At 44.9% G+C, this 15019-nt stretch overlaps 1 protein-coding gene across 2 annotated transcripts in view; it reads right to left on the reverse strand.

The window, feature by feature from the left end:
- LOC136751650 (GTPase IMAP family member 8) overlaps window positions 1-10121 on the reverse strand; it is a 55057-nt gene extending 44936 nt beyond the window's left edge. The window contains exons 1-3 of one of the 2 annotated variants that reach the window (XM_066707432.1): window positions 10018-10121; window positions 9452-9561; window positions 1563-1676 (exon numbers count right to left, since the gene is read on the reverse strand). In XM_066707432.1, coding sequence (XP_066563529.1) covers window positions 1563-1676; window positions 9452-9501 — 164 coding nt within the window. In that variant the 5' untranslated portion in view covers window positions 9502-9561; window positions 10018-10121. Of the gene's footprint in view, window positions 1-1562; window positions 1677-9451 lie in introns of both variants that reach the window. The other variant, XM_066707434.1, reaches the window with a different exon arrangement.
- Window positions 10122-15019: the final 4898 nt, after the last annotated feature.

Here is a 15019-nt window from a genome sequence, read left to right on the forward strand (position 1 = left end):
AGAGTTCAAACTGCAGTTTCTTAAGAGTTTGTATTGGGGAAATTATATTTATAATTGTGTGATTTATTTATTGTGGTATTAAATGATTATTATTCTCCACTATATGAATTAGTTCTGGTTAAGTGCAATATTCAAGTGCATGTATAGTATGGCTGGCTTAAGGACACGTTGTGTGGTATCCCAGGTGTGTGTTAGTGTGCTGCCAATTTTATTACTAATTATTCCTTTCTGTAAAATAAAATACCGGCAACCAGCATAAAAAGGTAAAGTGTCTCTTTGGTCTATATCCCAGTTTTATGTAAGCTCTATAGAAAACGAAGATGTGGCCTAGCCTAATATGAGTTGATTGAATATCTCGTGTTAATTATCAGCATAGCCTGACTGGCGTAGTTGGATGGATGTTTAGATTCATTGATTACAGACGGTTTGTGTGTCTGGTTGGTTGTGGGTTTACAACATGGTGCGCAATGATAACTCATTAATTGCATTGTTTAATGATATTACAGTAGAAAACCACATGGATTTAAACTTCTTCCTATTAACAGTTGGGTTCATTAACATGTTTAATTGCTCAGTGATTAATTATAGCCTAGTAAGAGAAACATGGAGTATACATATTCAATATTTAATTGTTAATAATATAATGGTCTACGTGTCTCATTCCACGTTCTCTAGGTAATTGTACACCGGTGTCCCCTCAGCTTAAGATGCAGTGCAGATTCTTTGAACTTTATTCACTTTTTCAGTTTAGTTCAATTAATCCCATCCCATTCATTCTAACCCTGTCTCTCACATTCCCCAGCATCATGAGCAATCATCCAATTAACATGCCCCAGCTCCATGTGCACTTGCACCATGAACACTCTGCTCCCATAGGACCAGCACTACACAGCCCTGTCTCCTGCTTCCCTCTGCTCTGCATTTAACCCCCTGTTACAGCAAGTCAATGCTCAGTCTTGATTGTTTCCAGCAGCATTGCTCAGTGTTATTCCTGCTGACTATATGCCTGTGGTCCTGGCCTTGAACTTCTGTATACTCTGACCTCTGGATTGTCCTCTAACTTCTTGTTCACCTGACTGACCGACTGACCCTTTGCCTGCAAACCCAGTTACGACTCTTTCCTTGCCTCCATTACCTGCTTTGTCCTGCACTTGAGTTCTCTACATCACTGGCTGCTTGTCAAGGCAGTCATTACACACATCTAATGTAAATGTTTGATGTCATTTTAACATGCAATGAAATAAGTGATTAATTGTGATTAATCATTGACAAATTGTGATTAATTATGATTAAAATAGTCCTTTGACAGCCGTAATTTTAATGATATCCCCAATCAAGACCAGAACAATGTAGTGTTGGAGAGTTGTATAAGTGCCACAGGATCATCAGTGACAACACTGTTATTCTGAGTCTTGTATGCAGATCCTGAAGCCACACACACAATACCCACTGATATTTTAATGTCTGAAAAATGATCAGCAGTGCAACATGTGGTGCACAGAACACACTCCCATCTCTCAGTGCTGGTAGAGATGGATGTGCAATATAAACTGTAACCTCACCTTGGGTCGCGGGGGAAGGGGTCTTGTCTGAAGGTAACTGGCAGCTCCATTGAGTGGTCACTCCTCATGGACACACAGCTGGGCACCGGTGACTCTGCTTTCCTCAGTGGGACCCTGTGAACACACATGGACACAGGCCTTCATTTAACTCTGTCTACACAGCTGGACAATCAGTTCAAATCAGTTCAGGCAGCACTGTGGAGTAGTGTTTAGGGCTCTGGACTCATGACTGGAAGGTTGTGGGTTCAAATCCTGGGTGGTACAGTGCTGTTGTACACTTGAGCAAGGTACTTCACTTTTGCTCCAGTAAAATGCCCAGCTGCATAAATGGGTACAAATGTAAGTCACTCTGGATAAGAGCGTCAGCTAAATGACAAAAATAATAATAATAAATGAGAGGATAACAATGCAGGGCCTCAATAAAACAGCAAGCCCACCGTGATAACAATGTGAAGCACTGCTGCTGTAAACCAGGCTGACCCTTTCAATCTGTCACTTGAAGCACAACTTTGGGCTCTGCTGACACTCTCATACCAACACAGACAGGATCACTTTGCAGTGCTGGTATTGCTAAAAAAAGGCTGTACAACAGGTTAACAGACGCCCCCCCCCAGATCCATCCCACTGCTGTCTCATTTCAACACGCCTTCGCACACGTATTGCCACAATGTTTTAACTTTTTCAGATACAGTCTCTCCCACGCCATCCTGCCCTCTATCGCACCCTCCTGTGCCACCTGGCTGGTTACCAGATTCATTACCAATCCACTCCACAACAATTCTTCCGCTTTACTCCATTATTAAATATCAGTCAGTTCCTCTCAGCCTCTCTGTTCCCGGGACTCTCCCCATTCAATGCCTCGATAGCTTTTCAACTCCTTCTTCCATCTCCACATTCCAGGCTTCCTTCCTTACCCCATGAATTCATAATTCTGTCTTTAAACAAATGAAATGGACCCAGCAGAAAATTATTTCAAACCAAACTCATTTTAGACTCAAACTCAAACTCAAACTCGACTCATTCCCAATGAAACCTCTGACCCCTTTCATGCAACTCCATTACTTCCAGGAGTCACTCGTTCAGTGATAAAACGGATGCATAATAACTCAACACGAGTTCATCATCTTAATTAAGAATCCATCTTCTTCGGCGGCACACAAAGGAATACCAGATCACCTGATGAATTCTTGGACGTCGGTCATCCGAAGCTTACCAAAAATTACATCCAATCTGACATCCCAGACATTCAAGCTAGACTTTGCTCCTAAATTCTGCGTAGGTGGCACAGAGAGCCATTTCGCACTTTGTGGGGTTAGGCTTCAGGCTGTCATTCCCGTAGCCAAGAGAATAAGCCAAATCAAATCACCTTCCTCCGCCCCAACACAAATCGGTGGTGTTAAACTTCTGAAATGCCTCTGTAGTGCAAACTGAGGAGTCTTGACACAATGCACAGTGGAAACACATCCATGCATGTACTACACCATACGCTTCAGAACTGACTCCCGGTACAATATTCTGCCACAGCTGGGTTTGCTGCTGTCTTTTGAAACCAGGAGCAGCAGCTCCAAGTAAGTAAGAGCTGCATTATGTTCTGAAAATATTAAGACTAGTTTGTCTGAGCTACTGGCTCAGTGAGAAGAAACAGGTGACCTGCACTACTAATGTTTTAGTTCTTATACTTTAAAAGCCTTTAAAAGTCTATGAAGCTGAGGGGACACAAGTCTACACGTGTTATGTTCATTTCTGTTGTAAAAATGACGAGGATTCTACATTTTTGAGCAATTCAGTTTGGACAGATTAGTCTCTCTCTTTTCAACATCGAAATGTATACAAATGAAAACAAGCAATGAAAACAAAATGGTCAAACATGATTAAAATAATAATATAAGAATGAACTCTGTGTCCACTCTCCATAAGACACAAACAGTTGGTCTGAGCGCTGAATGTCCTTAGTGCGTTCCAAATAGCACCTGAGGGCCTGCACAGGGCAGAACAGATGAAGCCAACTCTCTTGCTCTGAAGCGAAGGGAGGAGGATGAAAAGCCATCAACTCAATAGGCCTGTTGACATGGAATGGAGACAGCACTTTCGGGAGGAACGCAGGCTTAATCCGTAGCGTGACCCTGGAGCCATCTCCCACAAAATGGACACGATGGGTGTAAGTGACACCAGCTTCAGCTCAGCTGAGTTCAGTGGCTCAACTACATCAAGATGCCATGCGGGCAGTGATGGGGTGCGAGGAGACCGCAGCCGTCGAGTTCCCTTTAAAAACTGCACAGTCAGGAAATGAGACCCAGGGGGCTCACCATCAATCCGGACATGACATGCAGAGATGGCCACCAGATACACGGGGACTTGCCCTGGTCCAACAGCTCTTGTAGAAATTGCAATATGACCCCCATGGGGCAATGAATTGGGTCTTGGCACCAGGTGCTAAACGTCCGCCAAAAGTAGGAATACTGAGACCTCGTAGAGGGAGCTCTCGCCGACTGAATAGTGGCTACTACCGCGTCTGACAGACCCCAGGCAATCAGTCACTCCTGCTCAGGGGCCAGGCCCAGAGCTGGAGGAGGCCCGGACTGGGGTACCAAAGCATGTCCTGCACCTGGGACAACAAGTACGCTCTCACTGGGAGCTGCCAAGGCTCTCCGTGGAGTAGGGCGATCAGGTCTGCAAACCAGAATTTGCAAGTCCACTTTGGGGCTATCTGCAGAACTGTCACTCATTCTCTCCTGACCTTCTACAGGACCACCGGGAGAAGAGGGAAAGGTGGGTACGCGTATGAGAAGGATCCTGTTCGTGTGGCAACAGACGACTTAGAAGAGGGGGAGGGAGCCCATGGGCGTCACTCCACCACTCTTCCCTGTCATTCACGTGCTTGTGCAGGGGCACTGCAGGCACGTCAGGCTAGGGGGGGGTGTGTGGGGGGGTGCCCGGTGGAATGGCGGACCTCTGGGCGCACCGCAGCGGACCCGGAAGTTGCGGCCAAACTGCGCCAACAAAAAACCAACACAGCAAGCAGTCGGAATATACACCGATCAGCCATATCATTATGACCAGTGAATAACACCGATAATCTTGTTATCATGGCACCTGTCAGTGGGTGGGATATATTAGACAGCAAGTGAACATTTTGTCCTCAAAGTTGATGTGTTAGAAGCAGGAAAAATGGGCAAGCGTAAGGATCTGAGCGACTTTGACAAGGGCCAAATTGTGATGGCTAGACGACTGGGTCAGAGCATCTCCAGAACTGCAGCTCTTGTGGGGTGTTCCCAGTCTGCAGTGGTCAGTACCTATCAAAAGTGGTCCAAGGAAGGAAAAGCATAGCTGCAGACCAGTCAGGGTGCCCATGCTGACCCCTGTCCACTGCCGAAAGCGCCTACAATGGGCATGTGAGCATCAGAACTGGACCATGGAGCAATGGAAGAAGGTGGCCTGGTCTGATGAATCACGAGTTCAAGGTGTTGACTTGGCCTCCAAATTCCCCAGATCGCAATCCAATCGAGCATCTGTGGGATGTGCTGGACAAACAAGTCTGATCCATGGAGGCCCCACCTCACAACTTATGGACTTAAAGGATCTGCTGCTAACGTCTTGGTGCCAGATACCACAGCACACCTTCAGAGGTCTAGAGGAGTCCATGCCTCGACAGGTCAAGGCTGTTTTGGCGGCAAAAGGGGGACCTACACAATATTAGGCATGTGGTCATAATGTTATGGCTGATCGGTGTATATATCACTATATAAACACGACTATTATTTTTAAAAGGCTCTTCTTGTGAGCTGAAACCAAGAGTCCGGTGCACGGACGGGACAGAATCGGGATTAGCTATCAATAATAACAAAACATACACAAGACAGAGACGATGTGTAGCGAAAACGGTGGTGGTGAACAACACTACGTGAAGCCAGCCACCCAGCCAAAATATGCAGTTTGAATGTTTATTACAAACAGACACAGAGAGCTTACGTTCTCGAGTTCAATGTAAAGAGGACAACCTGCGTTGATGTCACGTTTTATAGAACAGGAAGTGGAAGGGACCTGTTCCGAGACATGAGCGCAGGGGCCAATGGCAGCTTTGATAGAGCGACGTTTCAATCGGGTTCCTATGGAAGTGTGCAGAAACCCCTGCGCTCTGGAGCAGGTTTTCATCAATGATGTCTCTGTACATTGCTGCACTCATCTTTCCCTCGATCCTGACTAGTCTCCCAGTTCCTGCCGCTGAAAAACATCCCCACAGTATGATGCCGCCACCACCACGCTTCACTGTAGGGATGGTATTGGCCAGGTGATGAGTGGTGCCTGGTTTCCTCCAGACATGATGCTTGAGTTCAATCTTTGTTTCATCAGACCAGAGAATTTTGTTTCTTATGGTCTGAGAGTCCTTCAGGTGCCTTTTGGCAAACTCCAGGCAGGCTGTCATGTGCCTTTTACTGAGGAGTGGCTTCCGTCTGGCCACTCTACCATACAGGCCTGATTGGTGGAGTGCTGCAGAGATGGTTGTTCTTCTGGAAGGTTCTCCTCTCTCCACAGAGACATGCTGGAGCTCTGTCAGAGTGACTATCGGGTTCATGGTCACCTCCCTGACTAAGGCCCTTCTCCCCCGATCGCTCAGTTTGAGCTCAGCTCTAGGAAGAGTCCTGGTGGTTCCAAACTTCTTCCATTTATGGATGATGGAGGCCACTGTGCTCATTGAGACCTTCAGTGCTGCAGAAATTTTTCTGTACCCTTCCCCAGATCTGTGCCTCGATACAATCCTGTCTGAGAGGTCTACAAACAATTCCTTGGACTTCATGGCTTGGTTTGTGCTGTGACATGCACTGTTAACCGTGGGACCTTATATAGACAGGTGTGTGCCATTCAAAATCATGTCCAATCAACTGAATTTACTACAGGTGGACTCCAATCAAGTTGTAGAAACATCTCAAGGATGATCAGTGGAAACAGGATGCACCTGGGTTCAATTTTGAATGTCATGGCAAAGGCTGTGAATACTTATGTACATGTACTTTTTTATTTTTAATAAATTTGCAAAGATTTCAAACAAACTTCTTTCACATTGTCATTATGGGGTATTGTTTGTAGAATTTTGAGGAAAATAATTAATTTAATCCATTTTGGAATAAGGCTGAAAAAGTGAAGCGCTGTGAATACTTTCCAGATGCACTGTATACTATCATTCCCTTTCAAATAGACAGTCATTACCTAATGGGAAGACTATACCAGAGTTGCCGTGAGTCCTGACACCTGACTAAGCCACAATGACAAGGATAGCAGTTTGAAGTACCTGGGAGCCAAAACTTGGGCACAGCCAGTCCGCCATGTTGAGGCGATAGAACCTTTTGATAGTCTGTTGATCAGACCAGGTCGCAGCATTGCACACATCTTCAAGTGTGGCACTGTGAAAGAGAGCTGACGATGTGGCATGTCCCCTCGTTGAGTGCATGAATTTCACTAATTCTCCTTGCCGATGTTAATCGCTACCAAGAAAGCAACCTTGAGTGACAGGAAGCGGAGCTCCATTGTGGAGATGGGCTCAAGGGGAGCACCGCTCAGTCCTTTCAGCACTAATTCCAAGTCCCAGACTGGAATTGTGTCCTTTATTTGTGGTCTCCACTGTGTCGCACCCTTCAGAAACTGGTTCACCAGGAAATGGGCTCTTGGTGCGAAATTGTCAATCTTATCATGGCAAGCTGAGATGGCAACCAGATACATTTTCAGTGTGGATGTAGATTTCCCGTCTTCATGCAGCTGTTGCAAGAAGCTCAGGATGGTCGATATGGGGCACGACACCAGATCCACACATCTCTCTAGACACCAGCTCTGGAAAGCTGACCACTTGTACATATATTGGGCCCTGGAGGAGGGGGCCCTGGCCAATTGCAGCATTTCCACAACATTCACAGGCAGTCCCAGAGACATCAGGTGGTGCCTTTCAGAGCCCCTATTGGGCAGCTTTGGTACGTTTTCAATGATTGGCAGGTCAGAAGGCTCTTTCCATTCGAAAATGGCTGTCTTTCGATTTGAAAGGGAACTTGTGTATATCCTAGGAGAACAGATAGTGCACAACGATAACTCATTCATTGCCTTGTTTAATGATGTTATTGTAGAAAACATGGTTTTAAACTTCTTCCTATTAACAGTTGGGTTCATTAACACGTTTAATTGCTCAATAATATTAATTATTATAATAATTATAGCCTAATAATAAAGACATGGGGAATACATATTCAATATTGAATTGTTAATAATATATCTACCCATCAGCGTACGATCTACACTATCTACACAATGTAGACTGCTGTCCTCTGAAAGCAGAAGCACAATTGTAGAGGCAACGTGTCTCATTCCACGTCCTCTAGGTAATTGTACACCAGTGTCCCCTCAGCTTAAGACATAGTGCAAATTTTCTGAACTTTATTCACTTTTTCAGTTTAGTTCAATTCATCTCATAATCCCAAGGAAATTCTTCACTCATATTGATCGCCTCCAGAAGTCATCATCACCTGCATTCTAACCCTGTCTCTCACATTCCCCAGCATCATGAGCAATCATCCAATTAACATGCCCCAGCTCCATGTGCACTTGCACCATGAACACTCTGCTCCCATAGGACCAGCACTACACAGCCCTGTCTCCTGCTTCCCTCTGTTCTGCATTTAACCCCCTCCCAACCTTTAAACCAATTTGGATGTAACTACCCTCAAGTTAAAGATGAAAGTCTACACTCCAAGCACATCATGATTGTTTCCTTTCAAATCTATTGTGGTGGCATACACCCACTGGCCCAGCACTCTCCTTCACTGCCCTCTACTACACACACATAAACCCCTCTGTAACTTCCATTCACTGTAAATTCTTGTCTTTGTTCTTCAAAATCATGAAAGGCATTGAGCACATCAAACCAGAGGAGCTTTTCCAGAACAGCAGGGACACACGCACCCGGGGACACAAATGGAAATTGGGCTCCAAGGCATTCAAGACAGAAAACAGGAGACACTTCTTCACACAGAGAGGCGTCACAATCTGAACAAACTCCCCAGCGATGTGGTAGAAGCTGAAAGTTTGGGAACATTTAAAAACAGACTGGATAGGATCCTTGGATCACTCAGTTATTAATGGACACCAAACCAAACCGGTCAAATGGCCTCCTCTCGTTTGTAAACTTTCTTATGTTCCTGTTGCATTTCTAATTTGTTATTGATTGCCTGTTTACAACCTCCACATGTACTTTGACCACCGATTCCCGGATTCTCCATACCAACCTGTTTGCCTGAGCCCCTGCTTGCCTTATCGACCATGATTTCTGGATTTCCCTGGACATTACTGTTTGCCGGCATTGACCCCAGCCTGTTCCAGACCACCTCTCACTCTGCACCTGGGTTCCCCGCCACGGCAGTCCTTTGTTTTTACTCAATTTCTTAGCAGACACCCTTATCCAGGGTGACTTACAATTGTTACAGTATATCACAATATTTTTATATTTTACCTATTTATACAGCTGGGCATTTACTGGAGCAATCTAGGTAAAGTATGTTGCTCAAGGGTACAACAGCAGTGTCCCCCACCTTGTTACAATATCGCACCTGAGAAAATGTTAGGCTTGCAATTACAAAGGGTATAAATACCTTTTTTGATTTGATAATTTCCTTTTCTAACTTGTAGTAAATTGTTGAAAACTTTTGGGATTTTTCTTTTGATTTGACATGGTGCTCAAGACTTTGAAGATCAGTGGGGAAAAAACCTAATTTAATCTATTTCAAATTCTGAAACAAACTGGTGAAAAACTGTTGGGGGGGAATACTTTTCAAGGCCCTGCAGATGCTCTATCAGACTGACAGATACCCTTATATATTCAGAGACACTCTGCCCCTCACATCTCCTCTCACCTCTTGGTCTCAGGGCCCATAACTCCATCACCAGCCTCAGGCAGACTCATCTCAGAGGCAGCTCCCCTCCTCAGCAGCTGACAGAGGAGTCCTGATCCGGATCAGTGGACCTGGACACACAAAGCACAGCCACAGCGAGACACACTGATCACACAACAACAGCATCCATTACAACAGCGCTGCCATGTGACACAGAGCTCTCAAGTGTTCAAAACGTCAATGTGTGAGATTAGTCACGGTGACAGAAAACGCTCCTGCTGGCTGAAGGCTGTGCGCTTTTGTGTTTAACAAACAGAAACATGTGGGCCAATGAGTGAGATTTTAGCAGCAATGCTTGAGAGCGTGAGATGAGTCGTGAAACCTTCAACATTGGCTCAGTGTTGTGTTAAAAACATAATAAGACTGACTATAGAACAAAAAACCCTTTAAAAATAAAAGTTTGCACACACAAAACTTTCTGTTGTTGATTTACAGCAGCAGATTGTGTTTAAAATCAAGTGTCTTAGTTGACCAGGATCCTAGATCCATCGACATGCTCGTACAATTTGAATATTTAAAGTACTTACCGGATTATTGATTTACTAGGGAATCCAATATTCTGTCCCCTCAGCTCGTTTAATGGCAGCAGTATATCTGTTCTACATTTTACCTGTACTTTCGATTTCACTCAAAGAATGATAAACATTGTTCAGGGATTCTTGAAAAACAGGACAAACCAGTTTTGTTTTGTTTTTGTTAAGTAGTTAAATTATTTCCTGTTAAGGCGTCGTGGAATAAAGTGTTTAAATACAGTGTTTAAAGTGTTCTTAAGAACAGTAGTAGGACAAGGACAGATGAAGATAACTCAACATGTAAAAGAAAAATCAACATGTAAGTAACAATGTAAAACCACAGTTGTTTAATATTGTCATAGCTTCTGCTGGAGCATTCCGTAACTGCTGACATAACACGCAAGATTTCACACAATCTTCCACAGCAGCATCCAATCCAGGCCACCAAAAATATGCTCGAACTGTTGCTTTCATCCTAGAGACACCAGGATGCATCTCATGGAGCTCGTCCAACAGCATCTGACGGCCCTGTGGCGGGACCACTACCCTCAACCCCCATAGAAGGATGCCATCCTCCACACACAGCTCACCTCGCTTATTAAAGTAGGGCTGTAAGTCATCGGAAAGGCTCCTAGCAGGCCAATTCTCTCTCACAAACTGACATACTTTTGATAGGAGGGGGTCTCTGGATGTCCAGTGCTTAAGCTGTTGGCTGGTGATAGGGGCTGATTGTAACTGCTTCAGCAAACACACCAGTTCTGGAGGTGCTGGTGGATCCAGTGGCATGTAAGGCAAGGGTAACCTGCTCAACCCATCTGCGTTGGATATTGTGGGTCCTGGTTTATACACCAGCATGTACTGGTACTGCGTCAGCATGAGGGCCCACCTTTGCAATCTACCCGATGCTGTTGACTGAATGTTCTTCAGCTCTCCAAGAAGCCCCAACAAAGGTTTATGATCTGTTTGGATGATAAAGCTATGCCCGTAAATGTACTGGTGAAACTTCTTAACTGCAAATATTATAGCAAGGCCTTCCTTCTGCAGTTGAGAATATCTCTTCTCTGCAGGAGCAAGCGAGCGTGATGTGAAGCAGATCGGCTCCTCTGTGTTGTCATACCTGGTGTGCAACAAAACTGCCCCAACTCCAACAGGGGATGCATCACTGGTAATGACCAACAGCCTTGAGGGATCATAATGGACCAACAACGCAACAGACGAAAGTAAGTCCTTGGACCTCTCAAAAGCTGATCATTGAGGAACCCCCCCACACCCACGGGGCACCACTCCTCAGGAGTTCATGCAGTGGGGCTAACTCGGAGGCTAAGTCAGGTAGAAAACGTCCGTAATAATTTAGTAGTCCAAGGTAAGCACGTAGCTGTCCTACATCCTGTGGCTCTGGAACGTCCTTAATTGCCTTTACCTTTTTTTTGAGAGGCTGTAGGCCCCTCACGGACACCTTGTGACCCAGATACTCCACCTCAGGTACCTGGAAAACACACTTGGACTGCTTCAGCCTTAGTCCGGCATTTTCTAGCCGAGACAAAACAGCTTCCAGGTTTTTGAAGTGCTCCTCTCAGTGAGACCAGTCACGAGGATGTCATCAAAGTAGATAGCAGCATGGTCAATTCCAGCCTATAGTCCCTCCATGGAAAATAGAACAAGCAGAAGAAATTCCGAAGGCCAAACGAGTGTACTGGAACAAGCCTTTGTGTGTATTCATGGTAACTACACTGCGAGACTCTTCAGCCAACACCAACTGTTGATAAGCATGTGACATGTCGAGTTTGGAGAAACTGGTACCACCCGAGAGCTTAGTAAACAGTTATTCAGCTCTACCATGACTAGTAAAGAGTTGGGAGACTGCGCTTTCACAGTGAACAGAGAATATGCCGCCTCCGCCTGTTCCCCTTCCTCAGGCGAAGATTCCTGTGTCTCTGTAACTCTGTGTGGCCTGAATCCAGCCTTCTGCTTGACCAGGGGTGGCTTGCCCTTCTCCTGTGATTTCTTGCAGCATGCACGTGCTAAATGACCACGTTTTTTGAAGTAATGACACTCCGCTTCCTTGAAAGGGCAGGCATCTGCTGTGTGGTCTTCGCCACGCCGGTAGCAATGCTGCGTCCAAGCTGAGTGCTTAACCCTATCCTTCACCCGCTCGGCTGGGAGTGTCAACGCAACCTTGTTGACAGTTTTCGTACATTGTAGGTCTTGGGTTCCCTTTTCTGCCGTTTCCATAGCAACTGTAGTCTCCCTAGCCTTCAACCAAGTCAGATCTGGCAGTGCCAGGAGGCGGTTCTGCATCAACTCGTCTCCTATGCCCCAAACCAGCTGATCTCTGAGACGTTCTTCCAGTGTCTCCCCAAACTCACACCTAGCAGCTTGATGTTTCAATCTGGCCACAAAACTGGCCACTGATTCTCCTGGGGTCTTGGTGCAAGACTGGAATTTGAACCGTTCCACTACGATAGAGGGTGCAGGTTAAAAATGGTGTCCCACAACTTTGACCAGTTCAGCAAAAGACACCACTGATGGCTCTTGTGGGGATATCAAAACTCTCACTAAGACATATATATATCGCTGCTGCAGGCACTTAGAAGAATGGCTCTATTCTTATCTTCTATAACCCCATTAGCTTAACAGTAGGAATCCAGCTTCTTACATATCTACTCCAGGGCTCAAGATTAGTGTCATATTCATCAATCTTCCCAAAATGTGCCATTTTGTGCATCTAAGTCCTGTTTTTTTTTTTATTATTATTATTATTGTGATTATGTGTAGGCGCCCTCCTGACCATGGGGCGGCAGTGGCGCTGTTTCGCTAATTCTCGAGGCTCTGGGTTGCCGGTATCTCCTCGAACAGCAGGGGGAAATGTCACTTACCTGAGCGGTGCACAGCATCAACAACGCAGGGCAATTCTCAACAAGAGCCGGTCACGTTAGCTTGGAAACAACCTGTTTGTGTTCTTGGGCTTTGTTCAACCTCTGGGGAGTCTTCATAAGGTTTACCTCATCGCCAAAATGTTATAAAGGGCGGATCACACCAGGAACACACGAACACATTGAGTTGAAGGTAATAGGACTTTATTCTGGGGAGTCCCCCCTTACTTCCTGCGTCTGCGCCATAACGTAGCACGCACACATAACGCAAATAATGAACCCCTGAGGTTACCACAGTTGCCCACTGCAAAACAGCCTTGTATGTGTGCAGCAAATGTGTATTTTATGTGTGGTTCATATTTTTAAAACGAATTTATTGTATTTCTTAATTGTATTAGATGCTATGTGTAATTGTATCAGGGGCTCTATAAATCGGAAGTTTCTCCCTTTAGCTGCATAAACGTGAAAATAAATAAGTTATAAACACATTTACCTAGAGTAGCCAAAATCAAGTGATTTTGACCAGTCATTTAAATACATAATAACTCAAATATAGCGCATAATCGTGCCTGCCCTTTAAAATTGTCAGTCTGGCGCTCCAGTGGTGATCTCTACCTGTCTACAGTCTTTCATGTGCTTGAGAAACACACACATTGTACAGCATTACAGGTGTTTCTTACAGCTGTATTTAGATTGAGCTGATACAGTGATTACCCGCAAATAAACCTGGATTGGCAACAGAGACTGAAGAGAGCTCATTTTGGACATGCCATGTATATGAACATGACTGATGCAGGGGATCAGTGATACTGGCAATGACAGATATTTATTTTTGAACTATAAAATATTGCTTTTGAGCATTATTCCAATATCTACATCTACACTTGTTTCATTCTCTTATTGTATGCCGTTTTTGAGCTTTTTGCTTATTGTAGGCTATATATATACTTATTTCTGTTTTGACTGAATTGTGCGTGTTTAGAAAAAAGTGCGTTGTTATTTTGAGCAATAATATTAATGCTTCATGATCATATTTCAATTTAAATACTACATTTGTGCTATGTAAATGTTGGATTTGATGTTCATGAATAAAACGTATGAGTTTTATACGATGGTTTGCCTTTGATTGTCATATCACAGCTGTTTAAGAGCTATCGGTTGCAATGACCGGCTTTGGCGCTTGTAGGTAATTAGAAATGTCGGCGCTTCTAGTGTTAATAAACTTTTATATTTTAAATTATAGTTTTAGCACAACAGACTATATTAAACCTACTATTTGATCTCTAAAGATCTTCCTGTTTAGTGGTAGGGCTGGTATTGCAGCTTTTTACACTGCTCAAAAAAAATAAGGGAATACGTAATCATCACAGTATAACACCAAGTCAATTAAACTTCAGGGATGTCAATCTGTCCAATTAGGAAGCCTAGGCGATTGTGAATCAGTCACCTGTTTTGCTGCAAATGAAAGTGACAGCAGGTGCACTGGAGAGGCAACAGCAAGACAACCCCCAAAAAGGGAATGGTTTTGCAGGTGGTGGCCACAGACAATTGCTCTCTCCTTATCCTTCCTGAATGATTCTAATCTAGTTTTGCATTTTCCTTGTGTCCTTGTCACTACTGGTAGCATGAGGCAGTACCTGCAGCCCATTCAGGTTGCACAGGTAGTCCAGCTCCTCCAGGATGGCACATCCATACGTGCCATCGCAAGAAGGTTTGCTGTGTCTCCCAGTACAGTCTCAAGAGCATGGAGGAGATACCAAGAGACGGGCCATTACACGAGGAAAGCTGGACAGGGCTGTAGAAGGGCATCAACCCAGCAGCAGGACCGGTATCTACACCTTTGTGCGAGGAGGAACAGGAGCACCACTACCAGAGCCCTACAGAGGGCTACTGGTGTGCATGTTTCTGAGCAAACTGTCAGAAACAGACTCCGTGAGGGTGGCATGAGAGCCCGACGTCCTCTAGTGGTACCTGTGCTCACAGCCCAGCACCATGTAGCTCGATTGGCATTCACCAGAGAACACCACAATGCTGTTATGCTGCCTGCAACATCATCCAGCATGACCGGTTTGGCGGTGGGTCAGTGATGGTCTGGGGAGGCACGTCCTTGAAGGGTCGCACAGACCTCCACGTGCTAGCCAACG

This window comes from Amia ocellicauda, chromosome 6 (genome assembly GCF_036373705.1).
Source record: "Amia ocellicauda isolate fAmiCal2 chromosome 6, fAmiCal2.hap1, whole genome shotgun sequence".
NCBI classification, from domain to species: Eukaryota; Metazoa; Chordata; class Actinopteri; order Amiiformes; family Amiidae; genus Amia; species Amia ocellicauda.